Source organism: Ictalurus punctatus, chromosome 13, assembly GCF_001660625.3.
Source record: "Ictalurus punctatus breed USDA103 chromosome 13, Coco_2.0, whole genome shotgun sequence".
Taxonomy (NCBI): domain Eukaryota; kingdom Metazoa; phylum Chordata; class Actinopteri; order Siluriformes; family Ictaluridae; genus Ictalurus; species Ictalurus punctatus.
The window spans coordinates 16,588,364-16,608,180 of record NC_030428.2 but is presented as its reverse complement, the minus strand read 5'-3'; the positions used below and the strand labels follow the sequence as shown (position 1 = coordinate 16,608,180).

The following is a 19,817-nucleotide window of genomic DNA, read 5'->3' as shown; positions in this document are numbered from 1 at the left end:
CTTATGACCTGATTAATGCACTTCTGCTCTCAGACCTTTTCAAAGAATGAATAAATGAGTTAGTGTAATAAAACAGTCATATTCCAAATTAATGTCTTCTTAAAAGCTTCCTGATCTTGAGGCGGATATAAAGCATTTATGCAGGATAAATGAAAATTACCTCTGGGGTCATATCGTGATATTTCCTGCCTTTGCTCTTGCCCAGGCAGCGTGTTCGGCCTGCATCCAGCCTCTGACACCAGAAGCCTTTACTCTCATCAAACCTACACACACACACACACACACAATAAAATAGGTTTAGAAGATGCCTAAGAACATAGAGAGTTCAAAGTGTAATGAAAGTGAAAAGATTCACTCGTCAGTAGGACTAATAGTAATGGCTGTTCTTACGTGAGTGCCTGAGTATAGTTAAAGAAGGGTGTAACACCCAGAAACTTCTGCACGCTCTCCATCACCTGCACAGGCTTGGACCGCAGCTGGAGTCCATCAACAATCAAAAGCTACGAACAGACCAGCAAAAGACAAGTCACACAAACCAACCTTCACTATAACGGTTCAGTAGCTGTTTCGGGAGGCCATAAAACTGAAGGAGCAGTTTGCCGTCTTCTACCTGCCTGTGAGACAAATCCCAAGCTACATGCACACTAATAGTCCAATCAAGACACATTATTTCAAACGGCCATGTAAACAGTACGACAATACCGTAAATCATCTTAAAGCTGTACTCGTATTTCAAGAAATTTCATCAAATAATTAATTCATGTAAGAATTTTAAGAAATTGGATAATACACATGGATAAATAAGTTATTCCACACATACGTACCATTAATCTGATATATTTCATTTTTCTACACGTGTATGTGTGGAAACATCCAGAAAGAGAAAAAGCTCAAAACAGACACAAGTAGAACATAGAAATAGGAGTGATTTGGTATGATAAAAACTCAAATAATGAATTGGGTTTGTTTTTTATGATATACTGTAGATAATAAATATTGAGAGTGACTTTTTTAGCAGGTAGGAACCTTAAGTCAAATATGCTTTAGTCAGCTAGATTAGAAATATACAATGTTACACTGTATATAGTGTTTAAATGTATACACAATATATTATTAGTGTCTACTCTGTGAAATAGTTTAACTAACTACAAGCTACTTAATGTTAAAAATAAAGGAGCAACGCTCTCAGATCACTATGGGGAACAGCAAAATAAATACTGCTTCACTACTAGTTTAGATTACTAATATAAACTAGCTAATCAATTGATTATCAAACTGCAGCTATAAAATTAGTGTGTACATGTAAATTTGCTCATTGACAAGCCTTCCCCTTTCTCCAAATAACTTTATAAAATGAATGTGTGCTTGGTGAGTTGACTTTTAAGAAAAACAGGCAGAGCTGAGCAACTCTGTTTCGTCTGAGAGCGGACCTAAATTTCAGTCCAGAAAATATAAACAGGAACGTGAAATGAAGAAACTAGCCAGATCCATTATGTAGGAAAAATCGGTTTTCTGTTGTGTGTGTGGATTAACACACCGTTAAGATTTCTGTAGCTTGCCTAAAAAAAAAAAAAATTCAGTATGACCCAATTTTATTTGAATCCCTCATGAAACTTTCTTAAAGGAGACCTATTATGCAAAATGTACTTTTACATGGTGTTTGAACATAAAAGTGTGTCGGCGGTGTGTGCACACAATAACCCTGTAACGGTAAAAATCCACCCACTCCTATTTTTATATTCCCCATAAATCATAAACAGAGTCTCAAAATCAGTCGTTCGTGTTTTCTATTCAATGTGATGTCACATTGGAACAGGCCCCGCCCATGACTGGTGACGGACTCTGCCCTATTAGCATAGATCCTCCCACACAGTCCGCGATGTTTTCCGCACTGGAGCAGCTACAGTGATAAGAATGCCTCAGCTTTGTAAGCGTTGTAAGTGCTCTGTTGTTGGCTGTAAGAATGAACATAAGAGTCTTCATGTACTCCTGGCATAAGAGCCACTGAAGATGCTGTGGAGAAGTTTTATTTTTCAAGAAAATGTGCCCCCAAAAAGCTAAATTTGTGTATGTTTGTTCAAATCATGTTACACCAAACTGCTTTGTGAACGAGGGTCAATATAAATGAGGATTCGCTGAAAAGTTGATTCTCAAGCATGGATCAATACCAGCTGTTCGTGATCCAGCTTCGTATCCAGAAGACGTAAGTATCGCACTTTATATTTTGGTGAATGTTTGCAAATTGCCTGTAAAGGATCATTCACCGTAGTATCCAAAGCACGAGCTGTAAAGGATCAATTCGCCGTAGTATCCGAAGCACGAGCACGTAAGCACGAAAATATATTTCCTTTTTTTTTATCAGAAATGTTCACAGATGATCTTTGTGAATCCTTGTGCATCATGTGTGTTGGTATGTATGTGTGTGTGCGTGTGTGTGTGTGTATACCTGACTGGGCTGGTAGTAATGGAGCCAGCGTTCTAAATGGCTGCTGTAGTATCCCGGCTGCAGGCAGCGGCGGTGCAGAGTGAGCAGTGCTGCAGGAGAGGAGGAACCTGCAGAGATCACCTGCTGGAATGTATAGTTCAGAGCCACAGGATCCTGGTGAGCCCTCTGATGCTGCACAGACACGAGTGTTTGCATGTGTCACAGAGCAGAAGAACGAGAGAGTTAGTGATTACAAAACAAAGACGGCAGGTGTCGATGCAGAACAGCTGTACAGACTTGCACATACACACACAGACACACACACCTGGTACCAGGAATACGCTCTATCAGCTGGGTTGATGAGGATGGTTATGATTTTGGCTCTGGGAAGCAGTGCTGCGGCTCTCTTTGGGACAGACTCGGTGTCATAGTAATTAGCACTCTTCTCAAATAGAAAGTCTGTGCTCACATTAGAGGGCACTGGGAAAAAGTCCATGTACCTGATGCAGAAAAAGACACTTAAATTATTCCACAAGCCAGCAGAGCAATCAGACTTTTTAAAGGGCACAGTGTGTAAGGCAGAAATAAGGCCGAAATCAAGTTCATGGTTCTCACTGCTTTTAAGAAAGCGTTTCATGATTTTTGCAGGACATTTTCTAGATTTTTTTACATGACAGCTGTCAGTCACAGAAAGTCATGTTATCTGCAAACACCCTTAATATTAATATCAAGTACATAACCATTTTATGACTAAATCACTGAAACTGTGAAAGAAAAATTCTAAATTCAATTTGCTTCATCAAAAAAAAGAAAAAAAAAAGAAACAAGCGCATCACATATAAAAGTCTGCATATGCTTAGGACATAATGAAGAAGGTAAAGACGTATCTTATAGACACAAGACATTTAGTGTGTTAGATTTCATAGGTCCCTTATCATGTCCACACTTTTCATTGATCCAACCTTGTTTGATCATCTCTGTATAACCTGTATAATATGACCAAAGGAATTTTCAAGGATTGTATGAAAACAATAACCGTTTCTGTGCAATGTTAGCTAATGACAAAATATGCTTAAAGAATGCTGTCAGTGTCTTAATAATACAATTTTCCCAGGACCCTACTATTATATCCAACACATTTTATCCGTGTTCTCATTTTAATAATGAGTCTTTATTGATCACATATACACAGTGAAATTCTTTTCTTCGCATACCCCAGCATGTCAGGAAGCTGGGGTCAGAGTGCAGCCATGATACAGCACCCCTGGAGCAGAGATGGTTAAGGGCCTTGCTCAAGGGCCCAACAGTGGCAGCTTGGCAGTGCTGGGGTTTGAACCCCCAACCTTCTGATCAGTAACCCAGAGCCTTAACCGCCAAACCACCACTGCCCACTCAGTGGTGGATCTCAGAGTAATGAACTACAGAAACATTGGAAATGGTGGAAGTGAGTCTGTGGTTACCAATCGATTCCACGCAGGTAGTTTGATCCACTAAAGAACTGCACCTCCTCAAATGTAACAGGGCTGAATGAACTGGCAGTGATGGCAGGATGGAGGGAAAGAAACGCGTGCAGAGCAGTTGACCCTGTTGACGAAGGGAGAGTTTACAAGAAGGAAAAATTCATATACATGAATTTCGGTGGGTGGGCAATGTGACGAACATGTTGCACAATATCTTTCATGATATACAGATTTTCTAAAAAAATAATGATAATAAAAATTATGTGACATAAATGATCACAATATCAATATTATATATCATGTTGCCCAGCCCTAAAAAGCATTCATAAGTGTAAGTACAGTGGAGGAAATAAGTATTGAACGTGTCAACATTTTTTTCAGTAAATATATTTCCAATGAGGTTATTCACATGAAATTTTCACCAGACATCAGTATTAACTCAATAAATCAGCAAATATAAAGAATTCACAACATTAATGTCCATAAATAAAGTTATGTGTAATAAAGCGGAATGACACAGGAACAAAGTATTGAACACACTAAGAAAAAGCAGTTCTCCAAGTCAAGGTAAGGCAAGGAACCAGCTGACATCCGTAAGTAATTATACCCCCTATATCTGCAAATAATTAGCAGCTGGGTTGGTAAATTGATGGTCTATAAAAAGGCTTTTCGTTACCATGGTGTCACACAAGAAATATCTCATAATGGGTAAAGGCAAAGAGCTCTCTCAAGATCTTCGCAACCTTATTGTTGTGAAACATATTGATGGAATCAGATACAGACATATTTCAAAACTTCTGAATCCTCCTGTAGGCACCATTAGGGCCATAATCCACAAGTGGAAGCAATATCACTTCTTCAATAACCGGCCACGCACAGGAGCTCCTTGCAAGATTTCTGACCAGGGAGTCAGAAGAATAGTCAGAAGAGTAGCCCAAGAGCCAAGGACCACTCGGAAAGAGCTCCAGAAACACTTGGAGGCAGCAGGTACCATCGTCACAGAGAAAACAATAGGCGATGAAAGGCATGTCGAAGCTCATTTAAAGTTTGCTACAACTCATTTGGACAAGTCTATGAAATACTGGGAGAGAGTAGTCTGGTCAGACAAAGCAAAATTCAACTTTTCGGCTGTGATACTACACACCATGTTTGGAGAAGAAAAGGCACTGCACATCACCCTTAAAACACTACACCAACAGTGAAGTGTGGAGGAGGAAGCATCATGGTGTGGGGATGTTGTTCATCGCATGGTACTGGCAGACTTCATATAATTGAAGGAACGATGAATGAAGCCCTTTACCGGGAGATTCTTGAGAAGAATCTGCTGCCATCCACCAGGATGATGAAGATCAGCCATGGGCGGACCTTCCAGCAGGATAATGAACCAAAGCATACAGCAAAGGAAACTCTCAATTGGTTTCAGAGAAAAAAAAATCAAGGTGTTAGAATGACCCAGTCAATCACCTGACTTGAATCCAATTGAATAAGATTTAAAGACAATATGTTTAGAGGAATGGGACAAAATCACACCTGAATACTGCGGCCGATTAATTTCTTCACACAGGAAGCGTCTTGAAGCGGTCATTACAAACAAACGCTTCCCCACTAAGTATTAAATACATTTCAGTTAGCGTGTTCAATAATTTTTTCCTGTGTCATTCCACTTTATCACACATAACTTCATTTATGGATTTAATGTTTGGATTTCATTACATGTGTCGATTCCTTGAGTTAATACTGATGTCTGGTGAAAATTTAATGTGAATAACCTCATTGGAAATATATTTACTGAAAAAAATGTTGACACGTTCAATACTTATTTCCTCCACTGTACTTATACTTATGAATGCATATTAGGGCTGGGCAACATAATATATAATATTGATATTGTGATTAATATAATATTGATATACTTATTTCCCACACATATGTAAACATATTTCATTAACGTACATAACACCACTAAACAAAATAATAAAATAGACATTTAGATTAGACATTGTTATGATGACTATTACCTGTTTTCTGAGGCCCAATAACCAGAAACTTGGGCAGCCTATCACAGGTCTTCTCTTTTGACCAGATGTCTTTATGCCTCTTATCATGACAAGGATTCTGTTGGGCAAAAAGTCTCATAAGAGTCTAAACACAGCCAGCAACTAGCACATCACTCAAATATGGTTCATTCTTTAAAAGTAACTGTTCTGAGAATAAAGCATACCGTTCACAAACACAGAGCATGACAGAGGTTCTGATACTTTCAAGGTTAAGGGGTGGAAGTGTAATAGCACAAACCTGCCACAGGGGGTCTCTCTCATCAGGGAAGATGTGGAAGTATTTCTCAGCCAGGCGTACCGGTGGCAGAGTCTGTAAGCGCAGGCGAGTCCAGCACTGCACAAACTTTACCAGAGACTCAAAAGTATACAGACCGAGGCGATCGTTACCATAGTTAGACAGATGGGTCATGAAAATACTGACCTGAGAACAGGAGAGGGAGGAGTAAAGCCTACAACAGGCTTGATGACACTTATTTATAGTAATTCATTTGTGTGTGTGTGTGTGTGTGTGTGTGTGTGAGTGAGTATGTGTGTGTGTGAGTGTGTGAGTGAGGCTGACCGGATTGAGAAGCACAGTAAGGAACAACTCTCCACCCCGTATGCTTTTGTCCAGTTCCTGAGGGCCTCCTGGGTAATCCTTATAGAAGATAGTGTGTGTGAAGAGCCCACATGTCTGCCGTGGGAGAACCTGACAAAAACAAAATGTAGCCTGAGTCATTCCATGCCAATTCAGATAGGGCTGTTGCTACATGTCTCAGTTTGTGCTCATTCTTTTTGTTGTTGTTGTTGCTTGTGACCTAAACCCAAAATCTGTGAAGTATTTTGGCTGAACACTTTGTCACCACAATTTTTCACTCCCCTGAAAGATATATTTTTTAATTATAAAACGTCTTATATGGGAAGCCATGTTTAGGATGGCTAAAAATATTATTCCCAGCCACATGAAATTTGGCAGATATAAAGACCAACTTGTCTTCTATCTGTGTAAATGCTCAGAAATCACCACAGAAGGTAAAGTGCAAGCTCAAGTTGTCGACCCGTCGATTACCTACAGTTCTTTTGAGAACTATAGCTCAGAACCAGTGAAAAAATTATTTTCTGGCGATCAAACCTTTCATCATGCTAATTAGCTCAGAGGTCATTTTTCACGTAAAAAGGAAATATTTTGGGCTGTTGTCAGCATTAGAACCAACTGAAGTGATGCAGGAACTAATTCAACTTGACTATATATACTGCAACTAACTCATTTCCCCCCGTCAAGTCTAACTTATGTTAGCTAAGGTTAACAGCTAAGTATTTTAGTGCTACAGTAAGCAGTTTGTTACAATCTTGGGCTGTATTCCCTGAGAAGAAGTTAAAATGTTTAAAAAAAAGAAAGAAAAAAAAGGAACAACCCATTTTAGTTGTAAAGAACTAAAAGTAGACAAATGTAATTATTCTTATAATATAACTATTATTATTATTATAATTATTATTATTACTACTACTACTACTACTATTTTCACTTATAATTTAACAACTTCTTAATATTTTTTCTTTACCTTAATTGATAATACATATTTTATTTATTCATTGCTTTATTGAATTGATTGATTGAATTGCTTAGGTATGCATTTCTTAAGTTGTTTTTTGTTTTTAATCCCCCCCCCCCCCCCCCCCCCCACCATCCAAGATAATCAAACACTGATTCATTTCATTCTTGCAAATATAAAGGAATATGATTGGTGTGGGTGGGGGCCTCGGTAAGAGTAGTAAGTCAGTAGTAAGAGAAGTGATATGTAGTCTTCATGAAAAACATATTGTCTTGCTAGCACAAATAAGGGTTATTTATTTATTTGTTTGTTTGATTATATTGGGTGCATTAACTGTTTAGTGAAGAGATTTTGGCAACAAAAAAATTATGGGATCAGGTTCTATGGTCAGATGAAACCAAAATTGAGCTTTTTGGCAATAAACACCAGAGGTGGTTTTGGCACACACAGAGAGATAGCCATATGGAAAAGTACCTCATGCCCACGGTTAAATATGGGGGTGGTTTAATGTTTTGGAGCTGTTTTTCTGCCAGAGGACCTGGACATTTTTGTTAGGATACATGGCATAATGGTCTCTATCAAATATCAACAGATATTAAATGAAAACCTGACTACCTCTGCCAGAAAGCTTAAAATGGGCCATGGTTGGATCTTCCAGCAGGACAATGATCCAAATCATACATCAAAATCAACACAAAAATGGTTTACTGAACACAAAATCAAGGTCCTGCCATGGCCATCCCAGTCCCCTGACTTGAAAACCCATAGAAAACCTGTGGGGTGAACTGAAGAGGAGAGTCCATCAGCGTCGACCTCGAAATCTGAAATATCTGGAGAGATTCTGTATGGAGGAATGATCTCAGATCCCTTACCATGTGTTCTCCAACGTCATCAGGCATTATAGGAGAAGACTCAGAGCTGTTATCTTGGCCAAGGGAGGTAGCACAAAGTATTGACTAAAAGGGTTTTTATTTTTATTTTGGGTAAACCTGTTTTCTATGCATTTGTTTGATAAATAATAAAGCCAATTTTTCACAGCCTTTTTTGCACATATTTACAAAGGGTGCCAATATTAGTGTAGGGCACTGAAAATAAGTGCTTAATTAATATTAATTGTTAACTAATTTGTGTGTAAACGTAATAGCAGATAAATGGCTTGTTTGTCAATAATGCATTTATCTTCAGATGATATTTAAAGTGTTTCTTGTCTTGTGTGAAACCTTTATGCCACTGTGAATGAAGCCCCTGCGGAAGCGGGCAGGTCTGAGGTGAGGATACTCCTCTGTACTAGTCACTGAAATGCCCCACACACTCTTCCAGGCCTGATACAGTTGGCTGTGTACTGGATAAACACCTGAGTGGTGAGGGGCCACAGCATAGCCCATGTCAGTGGGGATGCCGTGTTCCTACAGGCAGAAAAGCACAGACACGCAAATGTTGAAGTCAGAAAGAAAGCTAGCAGAAGGGGAGAGCAGTATGATCTTGTTTGCATAATGCTGATAACTGTACTGTCTTTCATTCATCATTTTATTCATCATAAAACATTATTTTATCTGCAGACTAATATTTATGCGTCTGAGTTCAAGAGTATATATATCATGAGTTTGGGAAATGATGGTGTGGGTGTACAGTATGTGGTTGGTGCTGACCTGAGCGAACTGCTTGTTGAGTCTCATCTGATCTGCAAGCACGCTGACGTTATGAAAAAGGTGTGGCTGCATGTGGCTCCACATGTGAGGAAACCACCAGAATTCCTGTCTGTGTCTGAGCAAGGTGTCGTCACCTTCATCCTCTTCATCCGTACCTGTACATTATATATGTACATAACTAAATTAAAATATTATGGCATTATAAACAAACTAAAAAATGGAAGACAAAAATAATCCTAATCCACTATATTATTGTTGTTAACCACTTCTGTTAACATTAATATATATGATGTACCTGTATGGAAGAACTTTCCCGAGAAGCCCAGGTTAAATGTGAAATTGGGGACCAGAGCACGGAGTTTGGTCTGGGTGTGAAGCAGAGCCTAAAAAAAACCTGTCGTTATCTCACACTGACAAATTGAATGTGACACTTGCTGAAAGGGAGCTTCTGTTATAACATTTGATACAACACTCATCAGGAAATGTATTTGAGAAGGTGTACATGGAAGATGCAAAATGCAGTAGATGGAATAAAGGAGAAGGAGGAGTGCAGATTAGAGTGCTAAAATTTGAGGACTAGGGAAGAAAGAAAGGAGAAAACATGAAAATGAGACACAAGCCCTCAGGCACAGCAGCATTCATGGTGAGGGTGAGAAATTATCTAGTTATATTAAAACAGAAACTGGCCTCATTACCCATTTGGTAGGCTCCTGTGGGCCTCTTGTGAGATCCAGAAAATCAACTGCACTAATAATCATCACATTTAGAATGCATCTGTCCAATCCATATTAATTGATTAGGTAATGTATTCATCATGATAACTGTAGCCGTTCAGTCATGGAAGATAAAGTTCAACAAATGAGATTAAAACATTTGTGAAACTACACTGTAGATATTTCTTATTGCATATGACCTAGTTAGATGTGCTAAATAGGTCACAATCTATTTATATTTTCCTCTCAATTTAGTAATTGTCTATTCACACACACTTGCTTCTGGGCTCATGACAGCTACCAATCTAGGAGGGTGAAGGGTCAAAACACTACAACTTTCAAACTGTAGCTCATGCCACATCATAACCAGTTGAATCAGCTTGGAGGACAATGCTAACTGCTCCATTCTGTATACCTGAGCTAACAGATGTCTGAGAGGTTAGCGTTGTTCGGATTGATCAAGGTCAGAGGAATGCCACCCCTCTCACCGAGAAAGCAGGGCCAATAATTATGCTGTCTCAGACTACCAGGCCTTTGATAAGACCATTGTACCACTTAAGAGCACAGTACAGAGTAGATACATTCAAGAGTAAGGTCATTTATTCTCACCTCCACATCAGCCACCTTCATGCGTGTCCCTTCCTTCCCAACAAAGATGTCATCCACATCTACAAGCAGGAATCTGTCCAATGATAGGCTAAGCCTCCTGCCTGTCAAATAGCCAACTGCATCCACAAACAGCAGTTTGTGCAGCCAGAAGGACAGACTTGCACCGAAGAGCACACGCTGGATCCCGTCATGAAGACCCAGGTCTTGTATTACAGTAGCTAACAGCACCTTCTGAAGAATGGAATGTGTTGACAACTCAGTAGGCCTGGGGCTGGCCAGCAGTACAGGCTCATAGGTGCTGTGGTTCGACAGGAAGGTGGTCCAGTTATCAGCAGGGAGTGGGCCGGGTTCTAGTTCACTGGGTCGGGTGATGTAGAGTAGTGGAGCAGCCGGGTTGATACGATAGTCCCAGAGCGGAAGGTTGGAGCGCAGGAAAAGTGGGAATCCTCTGAGCTGGGCGCTAGATGGAGAGTTTTCATTGGCACGATAGAAACCAATGATGCCCACGCCATAGTCTTGGCAGTACTTATCCAACAGCTGCCGATTCCAGGAGTCCAGGTTGACGTACTTGAGCAGATTTTCATAGATGATTAAAGTGTAGCGGCCTTTGCCCCGCCAGGCCAATGCAGGCATGTCACCTTTACCCGGAGAAATTTCAGTGTGGTACCTAAATCGGCTAGACTCCAATATGGCTACAATCTCTTGGCCCAGCTGGGAGTAAATGCTCTCTATGAACAGCAGCACCACAGGCTCAATGCGTGTAGTGTCTAGCTTCCTTGATGCCTGCCACCGATGACTCAGCTCAGAGGGCAGGAACAGAGGAACCCGCTGGCTAACAGTGATGGGAGCTGCGGTCACACATTCCCCCAGTGGCAAAGGAGGAGCTTCTTTGATCTTAGGGCCACCACTGACATGGTAGGCCAGATAGGCCATGGAAAGCAGGCAGAAGAGGATAAGAGCCAGAACCAGGCGGTGGAGGCCCTGCTGGCGCACAGTGCGAGTCAACTTCCTCACAGCAGCCATGGCTAGCAGGGCCAGGGTTGCAGGAAAAGCACCAAAAATTCTTGAGGAAGAGGAACAACCAGACTTGGCCTAAGACACAGCCATTGCGTCTAGGTGACCATGTCACCCATAGCTAGCGACAGGCTCGCCGCTCCTCCAGGTTTATGAAAATACCCCTAGCAACAAATGTCCACAGATCAGTCCGTGGGATGTATGTTTCTTTTTCATCTATGTTCCTTTGGTGGGTCATTCGTCTCTTCGAACAATAGATACATTGAAGAAGCTAAGGATGCACAGCACCTGCCTGGCAACAGAAAATAAAGAGGGATAGATGGAGGGAGAGGGAATGAGAATATGAAAAACAAGGAGAAAAGAGAAGCGAATACAAATTAACCATTATCACAGAGCACATTTACAGAATTTTATTACAAGTAATAACATTCTAGTCTAAAATAAGACATAAATTAAACACACCCACATCTTGCAGCCTCTGAAAACCTGCACAGCTGACAATATAATGAGGGTTTTCTTAACAATTCATATCTTTTAGTCTTCCAGGTTAGCTAAAGCCACTTCCCCACCGCACAGCTCATTCCTGAGTTATTGGTCATGCTGCCTTGCTTCAGCTTGCTTGGAGATTAAATGCTTCATTTAACATGCAGATACCCTACAGACCTCCAGAGATGGAGACTGTTCGTCCTTCACAATGAGAATGAGGCCAGTTCTTGGATACACCATACAATAAAAAATGTGTTCCATCTAGCAACCTAAAGGGGTAATGAGTTTGTCCCTATGGAGGAACCCCTAAATGTTCTATGTAGTACCATACAACTGAGAGGATCCATTTCATTTTCCAATTAGAACCTCTTAGAAAGCTAGAACCATTAACCACTTAAAGAATCACTGAGAAACTACGAAATTCACCAGGTATAAACGTTTAACACATTTCAGAATTTTTGCAATGCCACTTCAAATGAGATTTAAGACCAAATTTGCATGAATGAAATATCAGATATAAAATAAATAAATTTTAAAAAATGAATACATTTTTGGTTGAATGAATAATTTCCTCATATTGACACATACGCTGTGTATCTTAGCCTCAATTTAATGCATCCCTCAGCTTCAAGTGAGTAACCCTGCGTTGTCCAACATGTGCAATGTTTCCAAACATGCTCATACATATAAAACTAAAAAGACCCCAGATTAAGAAAGAATGCTTTGCAACCTTAGTATTATAATGATAATGAGTCTTTATTTGTCACATATACATTACAGTGAAATTCTTTTCTTCACATACCACAGCATGTTAGGAAGCTGGGGTCAGATATGATACGGCGCCCCTGGAGCAGAAAGGGTTAAGGACCTTGCTCAAGGGCCCAACAGCGGCAGCGGGGCAATGCTAAGGCTTGAACCCCCGACCTTCCAATCAGTAACCCAGAGCCTTAACTGCTGAGCCACCACTGCCCCTAATATATGGTTCTATTCACCCAGGCAGAACCTTATAACACTAAGGTCATGGTATGTAAAATTAATGACCATTTGAATTTTAATATACACCTAGGCACTGATAAAATGTGTCCACTGCTTAACTTTAGTTCTGTTTGCCACTATACGTCATCTGGACTAAAAGCTGACAAATATAGTAACCTCAGTAGGTAGTATGAACTGAATTTCACTCTCCCAACCTTCCCAGCACTAAAAGCGTGCCTGAGTCTTTCTCCTGTGAACATGGCAACACACCAAGGCAACTCTGACCCCTCATAGGGAAATGCGAGTTGGCCATCTGCTGAGTTTTCCACTGGATTACACACATGGGCATGCACACAATGACTCGGCTTGTCAATGCTAGAGCTTTTTTTTTTTAAATCTCAAAATAACTTTTCATCTCTTAATCATCATCCCACATATAGGCATTCAAATGTGACAGAAAAAACTTATGAGTATGTGCATGTGTCTTTACACAGTATACGGCATGTTAAGTGATCGTACATTCAAGTTGGGTAGAATCTTTTATCATGTAATAGGTGTTTATCAAATGAATGTGTTAATACCACAGAAAGTGTGATACAGTAAGATGCACTTTGCAACCTTTAAATAATGTGGAGAAATCGGATTCATTTATTTAAAAAAAAAAAAAAAAAGAATATTCTAGATGGGAGTTCTATGATATAAAATATATAAATGAAGTTTTCCTCAGGAGTTGCATCAAGGTCTTGTATAAAGAGAATCTCATACTGTAAGTCTGGAATATGCCTGAAGCATAAGCCTGAAGCATTAAGCAAAACTCTCTTTAATAAGACATTTCTAAAAAACTAATCTCTGAAAACCACAGCATGACAAATTAGGGTGATACAATATGAGCTGGCTCAGCGCATGTACATAGCACCATTTAAACAGATTAGCTTTGGCTGCCAAAAAATAACTGCAGTGTAGATTTAGCCTGTGTTTCAAACGCAGATAAACACAGTTACAGAGTTCCCATCCTCCCTGTTCTCAGGAATGATGTGTGATGACTCAGAACACCTCTGGCATGGTGTGCATAACAGAAACAATTGGCCACCTGAGCAAAAGTGCAATGCTGTTTGTAGCCACACAGTGGCATAAGGATCCAAAAATGCTGCTCCACTGACTCACAACCTAATCAGTTCAGCCTGGAGAGAGGCAGCAGTATAGGAGAAAAACTCCAGACTTATTATCCTAAAATAAAGCAAGACAACCGTCAAATTTCCAATTCAGAGTTCCTCTTGGCTATTGTGTCAAGTGTCATTTTCTCCTGTATATCTGTTCCATTCTCCCAGACAGAGATAGACAGACACACAAGGTTCTGTTACTGGCCCATGGGGAAAGGACCGTATGAGTGTTGGATGCCATCAACACTGAAATGTCTCCTCTGCTTTAGAGATGAAGAGGAGGTCTAAGATGCCTTCTAGCACAAACATCATATCCATGTAATGTGATGACAGCAAACTGTATATGGATCAGACAGCCAGGAGATCTAGTTTACACACTACAGTGTTAGTTCTGGACACTCTGCCATTTATAAAGCCATGAGGCTGTCCTTTAGCAGCACATACTTCTACTTATCACTAGGTATATTACTATAAATGTTTCACAAGTTTTAAGCAAATTACATTTATTGAGTTTCTTTCATAGACTGTTAGAAATATTCTGAAGAGGAACAACTGATAACGTAATTTTATTATTGTAATATTGTTTGGATTTTTTTTTGTCCCCAGATAACATTTAGAATAACAGAGCTTTTCACACTGTGATAACCCTGGGACATTGTCATTCTAAACCCCGCGTTTAACCCTGCGTAGAGGAATGTTTCACATTTGTAATTTAGAAGTGGGGTTAGCACGGCTTTTTACCCGGGGTTATGAAACCCTGCTCAGGTGACGGTGTTAGAATGTTACGGCTAGATGCTTAGCAACAGACACCCAGTAAGAAATTGTTCAGCGCTTGCTTCATATCATTAATTGTTAACCCAGGGTTTAGGAATGTACTGTGTGAAACATCAGCTTATGAATACTCAGGATTAACTGTTAGCCCTTGTTAAAGTTAAAGTAACTGTTAAAGTAGGAGCAGTGTGGAACATGAAACAAGAGGACCCAGGACTCCCGGGGTTTAGAATGACCCAGGGTTAATCTCGTCTTCAACCAGCCCAAGAGAACCCATGTCACACCCCTCTTCATCTCCCTCCACTGGCTTCCTGTAGCCGCCCACATAAAATTCAAGGTCTTGATGCTCACGTACAAGACCTTGTCTGGAACAGCACCCTCCTACCTCAACTCTCTCCTAAAGGTTTACGTTCCCTCACACAATCAGTGATCAATCAACGACCGACGCTTAGTAGTACCTAATCAGCGTGGCTCACGGTCCCTTTCAAGAACCTTCAAACTAACTGTTCCTCAGTGGTGGAATGAACTTCCAACCTCAATCCGGACTGCAGAATCTCTCACCATCTTCAAAAAACAGTTAAAGACCCACCTCTTCTATGAACACCTAACCAACCCATAAAAAAAAATAATTAATTTAAAAAAAAATGTACTCTGGCACTTACACCTCTACTCTGCGCACTTTGCTTCTTCTGAAACTCAATTAATGGATCTTGTATGGTAGCACTACTTGTATTGTTCTCCACTTGATATATCACTTTGCTTGTATTTTCTCATTTGTAAGTCGCTTTGGATAAAAGCGTCTGCTAAATGAATAAATGTAATGTAAATGTAACTATTTGAAAAGCCCTAAAGGGAAAAACTAGTGTTTATACTAGTGGTAGTATTTATAATGGCCTTTTTGCACGAATGACCTGATTTTGATTGGCTGCATTCAGCAGCCAGTTTATTAGGTATCAAGTAAACCTACCATATAGGTGCACATAAAAAGTAATTACTGACTGTGGTAGTTTTTCACCCTCTCCTCTAGTCCATCCATCCGTGGAATGGACCACCACTGACCTGATATTATTTGGTGTAAGATTCAACAGCACAACACTGACATTGAAGTGTGTTTGGTTCTGGAATGAGCAAAACTGTATAAACACTAGATACATGTTCCTGATACACTTAATATAACTTACCATAAATAAACACACACACACACACACACACACACACACACACACACACACACACACACACACACACACACACACACACACGTCATAAGATGAGAATGGTCTAGTATTGGTGATGCTGTTAGTTGTGGTGGTCCCTGTCCGTTGCTCTACAGGGCAGAGGTGAGCTGACACACTGCATGACAACAGGGGGCAGTATATATCATCTACTTGGCCGGTCTACCTGATAAAAATGGTCAATGAGTGTATGAAACACAATATCATACAGGGGTGGACAAATCATAAAATCATAAAACACAAGTTTGCACGGTACACTGTGCTAGCAGGAGAGACATTCAACAGCTTTACACTGGACTTTATTTTGCTCAGTTTCGTCAGTGTTTCCACATCGCATTTCTAACAGTCTGTGATAGAAACACCATAAATTTAATTAGCTTAAAACGTGTGAAACATTTAGACAGAAATATACCTAGTGATTAGTGGAAGAATGTGCCTTTAAAGGACAGCCTCAAGGCTTTATAAATGGCAGTGTGTCAGGAACTAACACTATAGTGTGTAAACCGGCTTTAAACATAGCCTCTCATTAAACTGTAAACCTTCAGCAACTCTTGAACCTTTGGACGGCAGGTTTTGACATGTTCTTTAGCCTGTCTGAAGTACAGCAAAAACATTTGGACTATAGCAGCATGAGTTTACACACTCAGAGGCCCTTTCAGAGGCTGTTAAAAATGCTTCATGGAAACAGGACACTGATTTGTCACTGCCTGGACTAGAAAGCTGAATGAAGGAGAGAGAACGATGCAAATTCATAATCTTAGATTATTTTGTTAGGAAACAAGTTCAGCACATAATCTTAATTATTGATACATTTACACTTGATAGATTATTGACTATCTCAGTTTTAGTTGTCATTCTCATTTTAATAGATCTTATATTTCCAAAACAGAATATTTAGATAATAGATAATAATAGAATTATTATCCTAGATTATGTCGTTTTTGAATAACACACCATTAAGCCAAGCCATTTTTGATTGCTATTGTATTGTTCTGTTGTTACTTATTCATCTCTTTTCCAACACATAATTAATTATAGCTTTAATATGATTAGCATACACAATTTGTCAATTAAAGGTCAACAATTTTAAGTCAAAATGAACATTTAATTAGCCATGAATAAAACCATAATGCAACCAATCAGGATTGGAAGGGGGCATCTGAATGTGCCTACAGTATCAGTCATGCTGCCTGAAAAACCAGAAAGATCCATTTCCTATACTAGCATTGTTGTCTATGCACTGACTTGAAATTGTTTTGTGGGGTGTGTATGGAGGGGCTGTGTTTACTTTGGAGATTTATTCATTTATTTTGTGTTTAAAAACAGCTGCTTTTATCTGGCTTCCACCAAAAGCACTAAGTATACCTTTAAAAACCACACCCAGTGTTAAAGCTACACTATTACTATTGTCACTGTGTAGTTATCATGTTACGTTATCCAAAACTATCAACTGCATCCACATTCCTGAGATCCATTACTTAAGGATATTAGTTCTTAATCCCACTGATGCAAAAGTTTATTACAGATGAGAGGCCGATCCCCTGTGTCCAAGGATCACTGGGAGATACAGACTTTCTAGATCTGCCTACCTGTAAGTGGCTGATGCTGATAACATTTGAATTGTGTTTGACTGGACAGAAATCGTCTTTAAAAATGCTTCTGGATTTTGATCCTGTAAATTTGAAGCTCTTTTAAAATTTGATTCCTTTTGAACTATAAATGTGTTGTAACTACCCCAGAGTTTTGCAAGCTGATGTCCTGACCTTTAATGCCCCATACCTCAGAACTGCTCTTTACCCGAACACAACTTTATAATACTGAATTCAGGAGATGTCATCCACGGAGGAGAGAGCTTTATTGCTGTCTTTTTGTCTTCTGTGAAGCAAAGCTGCTCAAAGATAATCTCTCTCATTAACCAAGAATAAATATTTAACAATGAAGGATTTGGGTTAAATAGCACTTCATTAGCCCAGAGATCAGCCTCTGAACGGTTCCTATGAAAAGAGAGCCAGGGTTACAAAAGAGGGAAGGACTAAAGGACAGTGAGAGTGAGTATTAAGTGTGAAAGAAAGAGCTACAATGTGTACACATGAACAAGAGAGAGAGCGAGAGAGTGAGAGAGAGAGTATGGGGGGGTGGGGGGTGTAAGGGAGGAAGCAAGAAAGGGAGTATGTGAATTTAACCTGTAATTTGGCACTTCCTTCCCAAGCAGGATTTGTTTCCATAATCTGACACTTAACGTCAAAACATTTCCATTTCCCTAGAGAAGAATGACTCCAAGTGCCCCTTACACCAAAGCTTTTGTTCAATAGATCCCACTGCTACTAACCATACACACACACACACACACAATGACTAAGTGTCATGCACTGAGGTGCATTCTCCCACCTCATGCCCAGTGTTCCTGTGACAGGCTCCAGATCCACTGTGATTCTGATCAGGATAAAACAGTTATTAAAGATGAGAGATAATATGTGCAATAAATGCAAAATACTGATATATCAATATGCTTTTTTAAAATATTTATTTATTTATTTATTTTTTAAAAGCTGTAGCTCTATAAAATGGCTGCCTTCCTTTATACTGTGCAGACTTACAATAGATAGAACCTATTGATAGTTTCACATGTAGGTAGTATTATGTAGATATTAAAATAGATTTCATTGTATAGCATTTTAAAGATGACGTATCAGAATCATTTTTAAAATTCATTTAAATTAGAAGTGTATATGTTTAATAAATCGAAATCAATGCATTTCATTCTACTTAATGTTACTGATACTGGCCACACTCCTCTATATATCCTTGTGATATCATCCTTATAATTGCTGCCATTTTGAGGACTGTTTGCATTTGTGTTGCTCAGCAATACCAGAAATGTAGTCTCAAATATGGCAACTGCAACAGAAAAATCATGTGACTTATCAGTATTGGCACTGACTTAAAAAAACATATCAGTCAACCGTGGCTCCATATTTTCACAGTTACACTAGACTATATTGCACAATAAAAGAGAGAGAGAGAGAGCGACAGAGAGAGAGAGATGTACTATAAACTCAAGAAATGATGGAGGAAAGTCTCTTGAGGATCCTTCAGCAGCAGGCGATCGTTGCTCTGCCAACATGTTCACAGACAAACCTCAGGCCAAGGTTATAGAATGCTTTGGGCTGTATTTATGGAGTTACACAGTTTAAACACGTGTCCTCATTCCCACTTTAAGAACCATTACAGCTATCTGTCAAAGTGAAATGGCCAGCAAGGAGATACCCAAGACTCTTGTCAGGTCTAGTTTGGAAAACACTCTCTGTCTCACACACACACACACACACACACACACACACACACACACACACACACATACAAACACAAACAGTTATTAAGAGGTGTCACTACCCATTACCCACACCAAATACCTGGCAGGCTCTCTCGTTCTCTTGTCTTTCTTTCTCCTTCTCTTTTCATAGTCATGAACACAATTTAAACTTAAAAACATTTACACAGATTCACGCTGTCAGTTCACAGTGTGAGCAAAAATATAATCAAAAACATTCTCAGGCATGGGTTCATGTGAGGAAGATGGGCTTGGGATCAATGTTGCCTGTGACTCAAACATCCATGGTAACAAACCTACCTATCAATCAAGTGCCCCTTCTAAGGATTTTAAAAAGATTAAGAGGATGGTTGTGACAAAGTGTCAGAGATATTGAGCTTAATAGACTGGCAGAAGTAAA

The 19,817-nt window shown here is 39.6% G+C and overlaps 1 protein-coding gene across 1 annotated transcript in view; it reads right to left on the bottom strand.

Annotated features, from left to right (window-relative positions):
• Positions 1-19,817, bottom strand: part of ndst2b (N-deacetylase/N-sulfotransferase (heparan glucosaminyl) 2b) — a 63,423-nt gene that overhangs the window by 2,801 nt on the left and 40,805 nt on the right. The window contains exons 3-14 of the mRNA XM_017483405.3: positions 10,446-11,751; positions 9,419-9,506; positions 9,124-9,278; positions 8,695-8,880; positions 6,502-6,630; positions 6,181-6,363; positions 5,904-6,000; positions 3,886-4,009; positions 2,751-2,925; positions 2,447-2,617; positions 391-500; positions 161-263 (exon numbers count right to left, since the gene is read on the bottom strand). Coding sequence (XP_017338894.1) covers positions 161-263; positions 391-500; positions 2,447-2,617; positions 2,751-2,925; positions 3,886-4,009; positions 5,904-6,000; positions 6,181-6,363; positions 6,502-6,630; positions 8,695-8,880; positions 9,124-9,278; positions 9,419-9,506; positions 10,446-11,468 — 2,544 coding nt within the window. The 5' untranslated portion in view covers positions 11,469-11,751. The remainder of the gene's footprint in view (positions 1-160; positions 264-390; positions 501-2,446; positions 2,618-2,750; positions 2,926-3,885; positions 4,010-5,903; positions 6,001-6,180; positions 6,364-6,501; positions 6,631-8,694; positions 8,881-9,123; positions 9,279-9,418; positions 9,507-10,445; positions 11,752-19,817) is intronic.